This window comes from Pieris napi, chromosome 7 (assembly GCF_905475465.1).
Source record: "Pieris napi chromosome 7, ilPieNapi1.2, whole genome shotgun sequence".
Lineage (NCBI taxonomy): Eukaryota > Metazoa > Arthropoda > Insecta > Lepidoptera > Pieridae > Pieris > Pieris napi.
The window spans coordinates 1938792-1956012 of NC_062240.1; the positions used below are offsets into that span (position 1 = coordinate 1938792).

The 17221-nt window shown below is 32.4% G+C and overlaps 1 protein-coding gene across 1 annotated transcript; it reads left to right on the plus strand.

Moving 5' to 3' along the window:
- Window positions 1-7558: 7558 nt before the first annotated feature.
- On the plus strand, window positions 7559-16463 carry LOC125050975 (activating signal cointegrator 1 complex subunit 2 homolog). The gene is made up of 3 exons (XM_047651083.1): window positions 7559-7691; window positions 14491-14755; window positions 15652-16463. Exons 1-3 carry the CDS (start codon window positions 7677-7679, stop codon window positions 16266-16268), a joined length of 897 nt encoding a protein of 298 aa, XP_047507039.1. The 5' UTR covers window positions 7559-7676; the 3' UTR covers window positions 16269-16463.
- Window positions 16464-17221: the final 758 nt, after the last annotated feature.

The following is a 17221-nucleotide window of genomic DNA, read 5'->3' on the forward strand; positions in this document are numbered from 1 at the left end:
TTACCTTGATGGCTGGAAGTCTTCCACGGTGTCACAAGACATTTTATTATGCGAGCTAGCAAACTGTAGAATCGACTCCCGGTGGGATTCCTCCCTGGGAGATACGACCTCCAATTCTCTAAAAAGGGCACAGTCCTTCCTCAAAGGCCTCTATAAATAAAATTTATATTTGGTATAGTTTCTTGTACCTATGAAGTATGAAGACATTCCTGTCGGTGAAAGAAACATTTACGCAATCCATTATTTGCTTATAATAGCATTTTCGCGACACCGTCAATGACACGTTGGTGCTATGTATTCTACAAACGTTTGTCGATATGCAGTTGTTTCGCTACTGTTACGTGAACGATGACTATGATATATATTGCGTAACTAACGGTTCGTAGCCATAATACTAACGGTATTTTATGGCATAAGTTTCAGCATAATCGTGTAGTATTATAACTTATTCATATAACCCTCTAATAGGTTTTTAGAGAAGGGGAGGGCCGTACAGTTCAGCTAAAACGACTACCGCAGTAAATTGTAATGAAACAATAGGGACAATATATTATTCTAATTTTTACGTTAATTTTATTTATAAAAAACATCACATCGTATAATTTTCTGTAGTGTAAGCAGTGACGTAATAAGAGGGTGGCAGGGCTAGCAAAATGCTACGGGCCCCCGACGCAAGAGGGCCCCGGCCCAAGAAATATTATGTTCTATGGATGAATGTGAAGTCATATGTCAAGTGTGTGACATATATAAAAGTTAGACTTCCAATTTTGTTTTTACTTTTTAGCGCTTAACGACGCTTGTTTTTATTGATTAGCCCACTAACGAATATATCAAACTATGGATAACTGCTGTTTATTCTGTTATATTTCAAGAATAATTCAAATGAGTGCCTGAACTATATATTATGTAACAAGCAAAGCAAAAATGACATACATACACGACAAATGTATTTATTTTATTTTTATACTAAATTAGCAGACTCGGCCAAACGTTGCTGTGGCTAAGGTTTTTGTTATATAACATAGTAGTAAACAATTCAAGGGAAATGGTAAGAGAACACCAGTCATGGGAACCACCATGCTTTTTTGGTGGTTATGCCATAAATTGTAGCTTATGTGAAACGTTGGTACTTCCTACACAGCGCCATCTGTTAGAATTGTGACTGTCAAATAATAAACAAATAATTTGCAATACAATATTGCGGGGATAAATTAAGATTAGAATTAAGATGTAAGCTATCCTATCTTTTAAGTTAGATGAAGCTGCACACGGTGTGCAAATTTGATTGAAATCGGTTAAGTAGTTTAGGAGTCCATAGCGGACAAACAACGTGATACGTAATATATATATATAAGATAAAAACAAACCAACGAGTCCAAATTTTAATAAACGAGGAACATAAACAAATACCCAAGACAAGATCTCTAAGTGCAGTATTTTTTGCTTTTAAACTCTTCTAGCTAATCAAAATATTTCATCACTGAACATTAATAATACGAAATTATTGCATTTGTAGTGGAAATGATGAAACATAAATGGTCATTGCAACTGTATCTAAGTTGTTATTATGGTTGTCGTCAGGATTTATTATAAACTAGCTGGCCTGGCGAACATCGTACCGCCTAACAGTCGATTCTTAATTTTTTTTAAATACTTATTCTGCTATTCGGGACACCGGTCTAGCTAAGATAAAAAAAAGAAAGTTGATAAGACAACAAATCCATTATGTCAAAAAATAAAAATTTACCTTCCCGGAACCCCTCCACTAACACTTGAACTTTATGCTATGGTATTAAAGTTCAAATTGACTTTTAAGGATTATTACGAATCTTTTGTATGGGAATATAGAAAAGTGTTGTTTTTAGACTTTCCACTCAATTTTTTTTTAATTTTTCTCTCCGTAAGAACCATCCTCGTACTTCAAGGAATATTATAAAAAATAATTAGCAAAATCGGTTCTGCTGCTCTCGAGATTTGCGCTTAGCAACACATTCCGCGATTCATTTTAATATTATAGATTAATTTTGAGCCTGTCACACATTTTGTTTAAAGATATGCATAAGGTAAACATTTCCTTTACAGTAGAAGTATTTATTATACACACAGAAAAGTCTATTTATGTACAGCCAGGTAGAAGAGCACAACCTGAGGTCTGACAACGGCCGCAAACGTTGCTGTTGGCCTCTGATTTCTGAATCTGTTTCATGATCATTTTTAAATCTAATAGGCAAGTAGGTGATCAGCCTCCGGTGCCTGACACACGCCGTCGACTTTTTGGGTCTAAGACATGTCGGTTTCCTCACGATGTTTTCCTTCACCGTTCGAGCAAATTTAAATGCGCACATAGAAAGTTCCATTGGTGCATAGCCATCGAACCTACGACCTCAGGTATTAGAGTCCCACGCTGAAGCCACTAGGCCAACACTGCACACTGCTGTTAAAAATTAAGTATTTATTATTCATTACCGAATACCGATGAAAGTGCTGAAACAAGCTACTGTCCTCTCTCTATGGTCAATAAATAAAAGTAAGACGGGTTTTATTTAATACAGATTATACAAATAATTTTTGGAATTTATTTTAGTTTTTACTCTTTAACCTAATTAATATTTAGCGATTTGAACATAATACTGGTACATGATCTTTGATGGCATCCGTGTTTTTATAGGTTTACTTAATGAATTTATAATGTCAATTGATCAATTGAGATGTTATATGAACTATTTTAATATCCGTAAATTAAGGTCGTCTGGTTAAAGGATAATGAGAATACAAAATCCATCATAAGGTCAAAGTCCAACAATTCGAATTTTCTATGACACAACTTGAATGGTGTAGGTATTTAAAGTATTTTAAAGTAGAAAGTTAAATAGAATAGGAATTGTGTATCATAGCTACTTTCACAGCGTTATGTCGTACGGTATTCAACGGTGGTGTGCTGCTGCAGAGGTTCAATCCATATTTGTGCTGCAGAAGCGGGCTGTTCGGGGTATTTGTTGTGTTTCTCCGAGGGAGTCGGTATGGAATAAGTTTAAGGAATTAAATATGATGACACTATCTGGTCAATATATTCTTGAAGCCTTGTTGTATGTACAAAAAAATTGAAACGATTTTAAAACAAATGGTGACTTTCACCAGTATAATACGCGAAATAGAACTAATTTGAGTGTACGACCAACCAGGCTCCAAAAGATAAACCACTCCTTATATGGAAATTGTATTCGTTTTTACAACAAACTCCCAAGCGAAATTAGAGAATTATCGCTAAATAAATTCAAAGGCTTCGCTAAACGTAAATTAATCAATAAAGCTTTTTATAAATTTGACAAATACTTAAATGATCCTAATCCTTGGGATTGATTTTCTCCAGTTCAAACAATTTGCATGACAATACTTGGCGATTAAAAAGAGTGGCTCAAAGTTTCTTGCCAGTTCTTCTTACCCGCTCTACGCCCTTGACTTGCGAACTGGTAGTAAATGTAAATTTACAATTAATTTACTTTTTGACGATTCATAAATGTTCTTGTTTACCTATATGAATAAAGATATTTTGAGTTTGAGTTCGAATAGTAACAGTTACATTAGGAAATTACTGTATATAATATATTAGAAAATTTCATTAATATATATACAAAGTATATTTGTATAAAATATGTGAATTAAATAAGGTCCCGCACCACAAGAGTCGGGGGATATTGGGAAATTTATATATACGTGTACGGTGCCTAGCTTCTAAATCTTTAATACGATTATTAAAATTACATAACACTTAAGAACTGCAATGTGTAATATAATAAATCTAGAAATATTTTTATTTGGTCTAACGTAGGAAAAATTGAAGTATTCTGACACATACATTATTTAAAAAAGAATATAGATTCATAAAAGGGGAAAAAACCTAAAAACAAGACATACTTGTGGAAATAATTTGCTTAAGAAATTATTATCGCCACGGGAACAGATTACAATGAGATCAATATGTATGACAATTTACCATTCTCTTAAATCTCTTTACGAAGGAAACGGATAGGCCGTAAATTTGAATAACAAGCATTAACAAGATTTATTTATTTATTACAGAAATATATATAGTCTATAAGGATTACAGACCATGTCAATACGATAATGTCGAGTTACAATAAATAAAATATGTATAATAAAGTACATATATATTATTGCACACATAATAGACACACTATCGCTACTGTGAATTCTTCCTGCGAACATATAAATATGTCGATAGTGTCGGAGACAGCATTCAGTAGGCGCAACGTCTTGGATAACGGGAATCTGTGCAACTGACTGGTTCTTGCCCTTGGTATCGCAAATAACCTTGGCCTTCGCCGTCGCACATATCCCATAGGTATCAAGAAACCCAGTTCTTGTAGTACATTTGGGTTGCACACTACACCCCTCAAGACATTTAGTACGTAGTATGCCAACTGTAAGTGCCGTCTGGTTTCCAATTTATTGTACCCCACCATCCCTAAGACAAATAATGTTGGAAAGATGAAAATTTCGTATCTACAGCTTCGTTCAAAGCTATGTGTAGCCTTAAAAGTAACCTTTAATTGAAATAAGTACTATGAGTAATGTTTGAGTGAGTCATTGACTAAATAAAAAAAACATCGTATTGAAATGACTAATTAATTCAATGTTTAACAATCTAATTTAATGCATAGTTCAAGAGTAATAATCAAGAAACATGTAAAGTTTTACAATTTTGAATGTTAACGAAAACTAGCGTAGCATCATAGCACTTATATAATATAATTTCAACAAACAAATATACAGTATCTACAATATACTTAACCTACATAGTAATAATTACAATAATAAAAGATTTGAAAATATAAAAAAAAAATTTTTTTTTGCGATACATACTTATTTGTTGAGCAAGGAAAGCAGCAGGAAAGCAGGGGTCACCGGTGCTATCTACCATGCGCCAACTTAAATCTTTAATTAGCGTACTTAAACCAACCACCCAAGGGTGCAAGACTTATATTTGAGCCGTTTCTTAGTATTTTAGTTTAAGAAGTTCGAATTTGAAAAGACTTTCTAGACAGTTAAGAAATGCGCGCAAATTATGCTTAATATACCTACTCCATATAATGTTGTAACACTGTACATAATACTTTGTAGTTGAAGCGCAAACAAAGAACGACATCAAGGTGACCCATTTGGCAACTATAAAGGGAAAATAACATTCAACCATATTCATGACTTCAGTGATTAAACGGTTGGTTTGTTCAAGTTCGAGTGGCCTAGATTTGTTACCCTGTGAAACAATAATTGTTCCGAACTTGAAGGCACAAATATCTAGTCATCTGTCTAAAAGAAAATGATGTTTCATAATATAACTTTATGCGTAATATATTAAAAATATTTGTATGCGATGGGGGATCACTCTAGACGCCCTCGACCCCATAGGCACTCAAAAGACATATTATTACTATATATTTATATTAAAATTTCATTAACAATTAATCTACTATAATTTTTATCTGTTCCGAATAATATCTAATTTCTAATCAAAAACAATAACTAACGAGTAAAAGGAGTCTAAAAATACTGGCAGCCCTTTAAATATCTAGACTAATTCTTTGTCCGAGGTAGCTGCCAGCTCTTCGGTCTCCTGTGATGTCGACTAACTAACGACTTTTTCCTTAAAAAGCCTTAAAGCATTAGACCCCACGGACCAAGGATCTAGACACCGAATGGGACAAATATATATTTTATATTATAATGTATTTTTTACTTTAAGTTGTATGAATGTTTATATTATAAAGTACGAGTCACTCAAATCTATCTCTCCATCTATAATTGACAAGAGACCGGTTGGCCTTGCCTACGTCTAGATCGTTCGGAAACAAGGGCTGAATGAAGAATCTTGACGCATTCTTTTACGCACTTCCCATACTAATTTACATTTACACTTAGATATTGCGTCCAGCGTAATTAATTACTATTTAGCGGTTTACACAAAGAAATCTTATAATGTTCAGTCTCCGTTGTACGGAAGTAAGACGATGTTAAACGGTGTAATAAAAATAAAGGCGTATTTTGTTTATAACTCTAATGTCTAATTACTACTAGACTACAGTATATTAGTACTATGAGCATAGTCCCAGCATGCCGCCAACTATCATAGGGTTTAGCTGACGACTATTTAAGCCTCGTTTTACTTTGGCGAAATATGCTTAAACAGAATACAAAATAACCACAGCGCTAAATAACATGCATCATAAGCATACCCCACTTATACTAAATCTGTTTTTATTGTTTTGTTCTTATCTAAACTTTTAAATCTTTTTTTAATCGTGTAATCCATCTTTGGGTATATTTTTAGTATAGTTGTTTTTTTTGTTTTATATAATTTAATTTAGCTTACGAATGAGAGTCCTTAGCGGTACGAAATAAATGAATAACTAACATAACGTAATTAATAATTAATAACCTTTGATTTTACTAAAATGGCTATTATAATATATGCTTCAAAACCAACTTATTTCAGAAAAATACCACTTTTTGAATTTAGAAATGACGAGAAAAAAAGGACTGTTCAAGATTTAATAAAATATCCATATATTTGGGTTTTACTTTAAATATCATTTGCAAATAAAAATAAAATGGTGCCCAATAGGAAGTATTAAGTAGTTATTGATGTAATATTAATTTTTTTTTGTAAATTTGACATTTAATACGTGCAATTTACGTCAGAAAACAATATAATCTAAATGTCAAATTTTCGTTTTCAAAGTAAATATTAAAAATAATGTGTTACATTATTTTTGCACGTGTTGCGTATTTAGAATGGGAAATCGTAATAAATTAACTACTTTTTATACGTAATTCGATATTATAATAATATTAGTTCTTACAGTTAACAATATAAATAAAACTAGCATTGTAAAGGGTGATAAGTCTAACATATACTTACTAAAACTTGAAATAATATGCCTTACGCAGTACTTAATTAATATAATCACTCATCAAGTAAGTAGAAACTTCACAAAATAAAAACAAATTAAATATGGTAATATACCCATAAACAACATATAACATAAGTAAATAAATAAAACAAAAATAAATAAATAATATCTAAAAAAATAATAATAACTAAAACAAAATACAAAGTTGAACCTCATTAAGAGCATTATAAACAAAGTTACGGTAAGTTGGAAGATTGTTGTAAAATATATCAATACTTTCATAAATGTTAGTAATTAAGTTGTAACTGCGACACAGCCTATGAAGCTTTCAGCCCACCTAAGTATAGACTATAGAGTCGGGAAGGCTTGTTTTAGCTGGCCAATACTTTACTACTAATTTATGATTCACACAGACAAAAAATTATTAGATACTTTATTTGCAAATCTTTAGACACGCCAGAACCAGAGAGATTTAAAAAAATATTTAACCTTCATTAATCGAATTATGTCACCGAATAATTGATATTTCATTTGACATTAACAATCAAACACCAATGAGGGATCTATTACAAAACCACGCAAGGGCTTCATAGACCGCATAACAATATCAGAAGCCTGTTGTAACGAAAACAGCGACATTATAAATACAAGTTACGGCCAGCCGCGCCTGAGTGTGTGAGTGGACGCCATAGACAGCGCCGAGACCGGGAAATTTTGACGTTTGCATTCGGAAAATCTGCCGCCATGTTCGTTTTGAAGGTCAGTTTTGTTTTGTTTTATTTACCATTCATAACGTGAATTCTAAATTTAAAAATTTCTTTTTCGATTTTAAATTTATTATATTAAACTTTTTGAAATTAACACACTGTTATTATAATTTACTTTGATACACAGGCCGTAAATTAAAGACTCCGTAGATTTTATATGTGACGTGTACATATTTCAAAAATAATTCCACTACAAAAGATTTACGAAAGATATAATGCGAGCGCAACAGATACCGTGACAAATAGCAAAACAATATAATTTCGTAGCCTGCGTAGCATTTGAAGAATGTGCACCAATGGACTTTATTTCTATGTGCGCATTTAACATTCGCTCGAACGGTGAAGGAAAACATTGTGAGGAAACCGACACGTCTTAGACCCAAAAACTCGACGGCGTGTGTCAGGCACAGGAGGCTGTTCACCTACTTGCCTATTAGATTGAAAAAGGATCATGAAACAGATTCAGAAGTCTGAGGCCCAGAACTAAAGAGGTTGTCGCGCCACTGATTTACTTTTTTATATATATTAAGCAATAATAAATTAATAAAAAATAAAGAATATTTTAGTCCATTTACGTAAAATTATGCTTAATTCCGTTCCGTATTATATTTATCGCGTTCAGACAATAAACGCAGCTTCTTCATTAAATAATATGTAATGATATTATCAGTATAGATAACAAAAATATTATACAATTTCCGTTTGCTTATAAAACTAAATATTTCCGTTCTAATTTATATCGCAAAAAGATCTTAAGGACGTGAACTTTTGTTGCTCTAGAAACGTGCCAATAACAATTTATATTCACAAATTATTTACGTTGAATGGGCTTGGTATAATGAAATATACTAGGCTTCCTTTCATATTTTTAAGACCAAAATAACATGATGATGCCTAGTGCCTACGAACATTAAAGTATAGTAATAATTGCTAATGACTGAAGTGAATATATGGGACGTAATAGGATATATTTGCTAAAACTGTAATCAATAAGCAACCTTTTCTAATAATATGGATTAATAAAATCATCATCATTAAAAGTTAAGATAAATTAAGATCTCTGATGTGATATATCATGCTATGCACACACACACACGCACACTGACATACACACACACACATTCAACTTTATTTCTGTAGTCATTTTTTTGTTTCATGTCACAGGTCCTTACCTAGCTTGGAAACCAGTCCCCCAATACTTTCTTAACTATAATCGTATAGTTTGTTTCAAATGTTATATGGGAGAAAATAAATAATTTATTATTATTATATTAATCACTGAAGTGATTACTAGGAAATATAACAGATATTGTGATACGTAAATAGTAGGTACTTTCCTCTATTCATAAATAAATCAACACTGGTCAGTTATACCTAAAAAATCTGCTATACATATGTTGTCTAACTCCTTACATAATAATGTAGTATTTTTAATTATAAAATTATTCAAACGCCTGTGAATATAGGAATGCTTAGTGTAGGCGTGGTCTTATGCAATGAGACCTAAATTATTGACCAGTTCGATCTAGGCTGGCTAGGAAGCAATCATGTTGACTAAGCTTAATTTTATGGAATTTCTTACCAATTGACATAGTTACTAATAAATAGTTGAAGTATTGACCTTATTCTCGATACGATTGGAATTTAAACTATTCATATAAAAGACATAAACGCGCGCCAGGATTAAATATATACCTATAAAGATTGTATTAAGGTTCTGTTATGTACAAATTTCCACAATAGTTTTTTTTTAAATCGGCTACATCAAACTCAAAATATTTTTATTCATATAAGTACACTTATGAACGTCAAAAAAGAAGTTAAATTAATTGTAAATTTACATTTACTACCAGTTCGCAAGTCAAGGGCGTAGAGTGGGCAAGACGAACTGGCAAGAAGCCTAGCCTATCAGGAACGCAAACAGGCAGATATGTGATCGAGTGGCTAAGCAGCAAGGGAGTGTCAAAATCTCTTCTTTCTTAAAAAGGGACATTATTAACTTATAGGGAGACGCTTTAAGTTATAGGACAATAGTTGTAGGACCTTAAGTTTGTCAGTGATATTTAATGACATTATTTTACTTTTAATTCTAATTACGACTAGATTCAAGAGAAAATTGCAATAACTTAGTTATGTTCGGCCGTAATACATTTTATATTATTTTGTTGGTTTATACGTACAAGCTTTGTCTTCAATAAAAAACGACTTTTACTATGTTACTCGTATTATATTTCACTTGTCTAACTAAATAATTGTCCGTAGAATAATTATTATTAACGCACAATGGACCAAACGGGCGTGATAGTGCGGGTACTGAGTCCACACTACACTATATTGATTTCGTAGTTAATCTATATTAAACCTATTTAGTAGAGCAACTTATTTTCAAGCCCAAAGACTCGCCAGACACTAATTACTTACATTACGTGAAAATTGGTACGACCTTGAGCGTAACAATTTGGAATTCCACAGCAGGCGTAGTAATTGTGAAATGGAACTAGGCCAAGCGCCCGGCGTTGCCCAAACTTCTCTATGTAGCATGCTAATTGATACATTTTGAATTGTAATCGATTGTTAGTGGAATTTCAATAAGCTACTATGTAAGATCCCATTTATGGTGTCTTTGAGTAAGTGCTTGAACGGAAGCAACCTTGGAACGGAATGACACACCACACGCTATATAAACTTTCTTATTATTTACTATAGAGAGACTTAATACTTATATTACATACTTTTATTTTATTATTTATTTATTAACACTTCGTTGCATCTACATAAATATAGTACAATTGACATAATTAAATAAAAAGGAGAGCAACTGGCAGCCTTATCGCTTTCGAGCGATCTCTTCCAGGCAACCACTGTGAGAAAAGAAAAAAAAGAGTATTAAATTACATAAGGTAGGCAAGAAGTGCAAAAATACATGTATTACATATAGTTGTTGAGAAAAAGAAACTAAACAGAAACAAAAAACAAAGTAATAAATGACACATGAAAAAAATTAATACCTAATAATAAATAGTGCACATGAATCATTATAATTTAATTTAAGATCAGTCTCACGTCAGTTAGCAGGTATTATTATTATATTTATTTTACTTAAAAACTCAACATAAACTTTTTTTTGAATGGAATTTCGCTGTTGGCCTCAAGGGCCTTTGCAGCTCAGCTCATGCTGTTTTGGCGAGTGTAGCTCGGCCGAAATGGGCGTTTATCCCACGACTAGCGCAAGGGCGTCTCCTGTGAGACTCGAACCTCGGCTTGGGCGGTCGCGGGGTGGTCAATCGCCTGAAGGGCAGGAACTCTACTTAAACATTAAATCCTACACAGTTTCTAGAAGTTCCTTATGTCATCGCGTTTTATACATTCACAACGCCATTTGTTGTTTATTAAATAAATTAAATGATGTATTTAGACATTACTTATTCGATGCGAACTAATTTATAGAATAATCAATACAATATGAATGTTTAGGATGGTATAATTTAATAATGTGGAAAATACCACAACGGTAATAGTTAAACAAATAGAGAAGCGACAAGTTAAAAGTATCCATAACCGATGAGCATGCATGGTCAATGTAATTAAAGTAGTAACAAGTTATATATAAAGCAAGAGAGGTATGTCAGGCCGTAGCAAGTGGAGATCCATGGTCTCTGTCTACCCTTCATAAAAAAGACGTGGTTATATAAATGACATAAATCAATAATTGACGTAACTACATTGATATACAAAAAACCCAAGATGCACAGTCTCATATAAAAGTAACGCTCGAAAGTGTCCCGAAACACTATTTCTGTCCATAACAGTATATGTTACAAGCATATATCATTGCAAAATCAACCTTACGCGAATTGCTTAAAGTTGTTATTACAACGCAGCGTATACGTACTTAAAGCAATAAAATTTTACGACCGACCGTGGTCGGTAGGACAAGGTATTGAGTGGAGTCGAACATGACTTTTTTATTTACAACTATTTAACATAATTTTAAATTTATCCGACTTTTCGGGTGCTTTACAGCGTGAGTGGTCACGGTGACTGAAGACAAAAGGTGTTGGATGTTAAATAGTTGTAAATTTATAATAATACATAACTTTAATCCGGTTAAAAAGTTTTTTCTTTAAATTAAAAAAAAATGTTAAATTGGCTACCTCCTGACCCACACTTTATTTAGCGTAAATATATTTGTCAAAAACTACACACAAAAAAGTTCAAGAGTACATAAATTTATTTATAAAAAAAACACAAATAAATAACATCGACTCCACTTGTAGACGCGAGACTATTTGAAATGAGCGCACAATTTAGAATGTTGCGCTCATTTTTTGAGGACGTTTTTTTGACGTTGAGTGTGCATCTTGGGTTTTTTGTATATCAATGCGTAACTACCAAATTTAGGTAATTAATATACTATAAAAGCTTCCTTCAGTTGGTGGTACTATATCTGACAGCTGATGCGAACTATGTCACGGCTAGCGACATGAAAATATCTGACATTATATTAATAGAAGTTTGAAATTATACAACCTACGCACAGTGCTTTTTGTTGTAGATAATTAAAATTCCTTGACAAGGCTCAGGCGTTTTTGCAATATTTCAGATTTATCGAAATATAAACTCAAATTAGGTTATAATTACTTACTAGTCTTAAGTTAGGCTCATAATGTTCCATGATGTCTTAGTGAAGACACATGTAATAAAAATTGTATTCTAAATTAAAGCTTTTTGTTGACATTCTACATAAAAACCGGAAACAATAACATTCGCTTAGAAAATAAACAGCATATCAGGGCTTGTGGTACAAATTCAATTTGCCATAGTTTTTGAGCTATTAGTAACAGCTAGTTACTCTTCGAGATTAACATGCAATGTATATAACTTGTCGTATGTCCCTAACAACACTTCAAGAGTCGCTTGAGGCGGTTTTTTAGATCACATTCCATATATAATTATTCAAACACTGATGTAGACTGTTTTGCAAGTGATTGAATATAACAAGGCCGCCTTGTCAACTCCCTTGTACAGGTTCTTTGTATAAACATTACCTTCTGAGCTTTTCTGTCGTAATGCGTCATAAGGGAAATACGCGCAGTCATTTAATACGAATTAAAAGTTAATTTCCTACCGAAATCTCGAATCGTTATAGTACTAACTAGCTAACCCGGCAAACGTTTGTTTTGCCATTTATATTATTTCTAGGAAACATATTTTTAGTTCATTAAAATAACTAACTGTATGTATTTTTCTATGCTGAATCAGGTGTATTTAGGGATTTGACAGATATATAGTAGCTGATTCTCAGACTTACTGAATATGCATAAAAAAATATAAGAATCGGTCCAGCCGTTTCGGAGGGGTATGGGAACGAACATTGTGACACGAGAATTTTATATATTAGATATAATGTAGATATTTTACAAACGTAATAGTTATAAGTAATGAGGGCTTTCTAAATTAAAGGATATTTAAATAGTATTGCCAACTGCAGTAGTTTTTTATTTGAATAGTGAAATGGTTAAATACATACTATATTTTATTCCTACAATGAATTGAATACAGTGGTATTAATAAATAGCCAGGAGGCTGGCATTGGCACGATTTTCATCTATTGTGTGTGTGATGCCTAAGGAAAGTTTAAATATATTGTATAGTTTAATAGACTTTATTGTTGAAAAGGTCGTCCAATCTTAACAAAACGTATCCCACGAAAGGCTGCGGAGAAGTTAAAAACTGCTTTAAATTATGTTCATGTACTCATTTTAAAAATAGTTTGATTTTTACTAAATTACATCCCACTTCATGGCCAATACCATTAAAAACTAAATATATTATACACAACTCGTTGTTATGTTAAATTAAATTGTTTCTAATTGATTTTTCAAACAAAACGTAAAATTGTCATACACGAAAACCTACTATTATATCTGATACGTTAAACATCAAAAGGCACAAATATGAAAAACCGCGATAAACAAAGAGTATCTTAAAGAGTTAATTAGCAAATTAATCTTTAAAGATCACACTGAGTCACTTCCGCAATTACAAAAAAAATAAAACTATCTCAAGATTAATCTTTCCACGTTCAAGGTCACAACATTCACTGACCAGTTCCGTTTTGCGTAGTTTGCGTGGCTTTAAAGTGATTTCCAATACGTAAGGTATATATATATATTATAGGTTCTGTCATAGGTTATGTTACCTACAACATAGTATCGTGATTAAAATCGATTCTTACACTATTAGTTATGGCGAATGAACATAAATTGACACACGAAATTAAATTTAATTCAATTAAATCATTACTTTATTTTATAACAGTAATATAAGTTAACTTTATAATTTATACATTAATTGTGTTTATTATTACTGGAACACTCATTATTCGTATTAATTAATAGCATTAAGTTAAGATAATCTACATTAATTTAAAGAATTAAAGTTAACATATTAAGTAATTTTAATACTTATTGTAACGCAGTTGGGTGTTTACTTTTAACCTCATTACTGAATAATGTTTGATGTACTTAACTTAACAGAGACAAGTGTAACCTTTTTGTTACAACTGACAAAAAAGTTAAAAAATATTAATAAAGTTAATCAACATCTTTATTCATATTTTTCCTTGTCAAGTAGGTTTAGCCTTGTGTGTATTACTTTCTAGATTTTAGAGTCTAAGTCCCGCACCAGGCTGGCCACATCATGAAGAAATGAACTACTTGCTAACACACCACGACACACTCAATCACTCAATAATCTATTAAAACTCAACCAATTCAATAAAATTCCAGACACTACTATTCGCTGCTGTATGCGCCTGCGCGTCATCACAACAAGGGCCAACCACGACTCCTGTTCCTATCTTAAAGCAGATAAACAGGCAGAATGATGATGGCTCCTACAGCTTTGGTTATGAAGCAGCAGATGGGTCCTTCAAGATTGAAACGAAGTACCCGAATGGAGATGTTGCAGGGAAATATGGATATGTGGATGAAACCGGCAAAACTAGAGAAGTGTCATATGGAGCTAGCAGTCAGAGAGGATTTGAACCAGAAGGTGAGGGTTACTAGATATTAAAAAAGTAACAATATATTTTTTAATTAGACGTTGAACAATCTAATATATAAAATTCTCGTGTCACAGTTTTCGTTGCCATACTCCTCCGAAACGGCTTGACCGATTTTGATGAAATTTTTTGTGCTTATCCATCCCTAAATTTTTATTTTTATTTTTTAGGCAAAATTTTTAATTTCTATTTTTTTATGATACAACATACAAAAATACATAAAATCCTCAATTTTCACCCCTCTACGATTAACCCCTATTTTTTTATTATAAATGATATACATGGCAAAACGACGTTTGCCGGATCAGCTAGTATAATGTAAAAACGATAGACCCTTAATAAATACCTTAGATATGGGTGTATGTAGGACCACGATGTATTTGATAAATTGTTACGCCATGGCTATCAAACTATCACCTTCCCAGAAGTTACAGTAATGCTTTCAAGGGGAAGGTGATTCTGTTTTATCATTAGTTTTGACAACTATAAATATCTTAACTGTTATTATTATTATGACATTATCAATATGAAATTTCCATGCCTATTTTAATATGGCGGACTATGCATATTTATAACTAAGCAATCTGAAAATGTAGAAGTTTCTTTGCAAATAAACAGTTTATTATTATTAAAAGAGAAAATAAATTTCAATGCACTTGGTTATATAATACAATATACTACTATATAATACTTTTGGTATAAAGACAACGTCAATTATGAAATCACATATATGTGTGAGGTAACTATGTTACAAAGTCAAATATTAACTAAGTTAATGTTCTTATTTCGAAATAATTTTACATAATTTCTTGCACAGTACCAACTCACGCAAAGTACATTCAACAATACTTTAATACTAATGTTAAATAATTTTCGTATATTTCAGGCACGGGCATAATGGTTCCACCACCAACACTTAACGATCCGTCAAGCCACAACGCCTTAACCGACGGCCAAGAAGACGATGGCCAGTACCGTGAGGACCCCAAAATATACGAAGACCCCAAATACAACGGCCGAACACAAAACCGACCAGCTTCCTTCAGGCAATACCAGAAATCAGTAGAGCAACCGCAACCGCAACCACAGACTTACCAACAGCAACAGACTTACCAACAGCAACAGTCATACCAACAGCCACAGACATACCAACAGCCACAGACTTACCAACAGCCACAGACTTACCAACAACAGCAGGACTTTCAACAGCCTCAGTACCAGCCACAGAATTACCAATCCAACTTCCAGTTCCAATCTTCACCTCAACCTTCAAACCTCTTCTCCCAGCAAACGAAGCTTGACGTGCAGTCACCGCAAACCTTTCCACAAAGCCAGGTCTATCACCAGCAGCCCCAATTCTCCTACCAGGCATACACCCCACAACCTTACCAGAACTACCAAAGCCAGAACTTACAGAACCAGAACTTCAACCCATTCTCCGGACATCCAGCTCAAAACTTTGACCCCAGTACTGGGTCATACTCTATTAACTTCACTGGTTAAGCTATTAATTACTATGGAGATTTAAGTCAAGACTTCTTTCGTTTATAGTACATAAAATATGTCAGCAGATTTATGTACTAAGAACAATAAGTTGCTTCACTTAAAGTAGGATATATCTGCGCTTTAAGAAAATAAAATCATACAATTATACATTGTTTAATTGTATGCTAAGCAAAAGAGACAAATAATGAATATCATTTAATTATGTACTTCACATTTAAAGCCATTCAGAGAAGTTGAGAGGTAAGGCAATATAATTATAAAATAATTAATTTTACTGTTTTTATTTATTATAACTTGCGCAAGAACAAATCCTCTATTATAATCTTTTTACTGCAATATTGTGGCAATAAGTTTTAATACATAACATACATGTATAAATTGTTCTCTTCTCTTCTCTCTCGTACTACGCTATATATATATATATATATATATATATACGCAAATATATATTTACTAAATTTTAAGTTGTTGACAAAATATTTTCATATGTTTAGATGTTAGTGAACTAGTCAATTTAAGCAATTTAAATTGGGTAAGTGCTATTTAAATTAATCTGTACATAAATATCATTATATATCTATATGTTTTATCCAGATTTGTCACCATATTGTATATTAAACAAGTACAACGTTTTCTATATATAGTACGCACGCGTCAGAACTATAAAATAAAATTAAAAATGAATAATAGTGATACCTTAACGCAATTTAGTTCGATACTATTATTAATATAACTTCGATTATATTTTACAAGATGTAAAATAGGAATCGCCATAGGTTTTATAATTTTATACCATGTACCATATTATGTTTAAGAAAGTTAATATTCGAATGGAATTCTGTTTGCATTCGGATTCGTGAAGGGGTTACGAATGTTTAATAAAAACTTATATAATACTGTGTACTTTTTCTTGTTGATATTTTCACAATAGTTTTAGTTTATGAAAGAAG

What these genes read in the sequence shown, in the direction of transcription:
- LOC125050975 (XM_047651083.1), top strand. An exon ending in GAGAGGATTTGAACCAGAAG is followed by an intron (nt 14,756 to 15,651) that starts GTGAGGGTTACT and finishes CGTATATTTCAG; the next exon opens with GCACGGGCATAATGGTTCCA.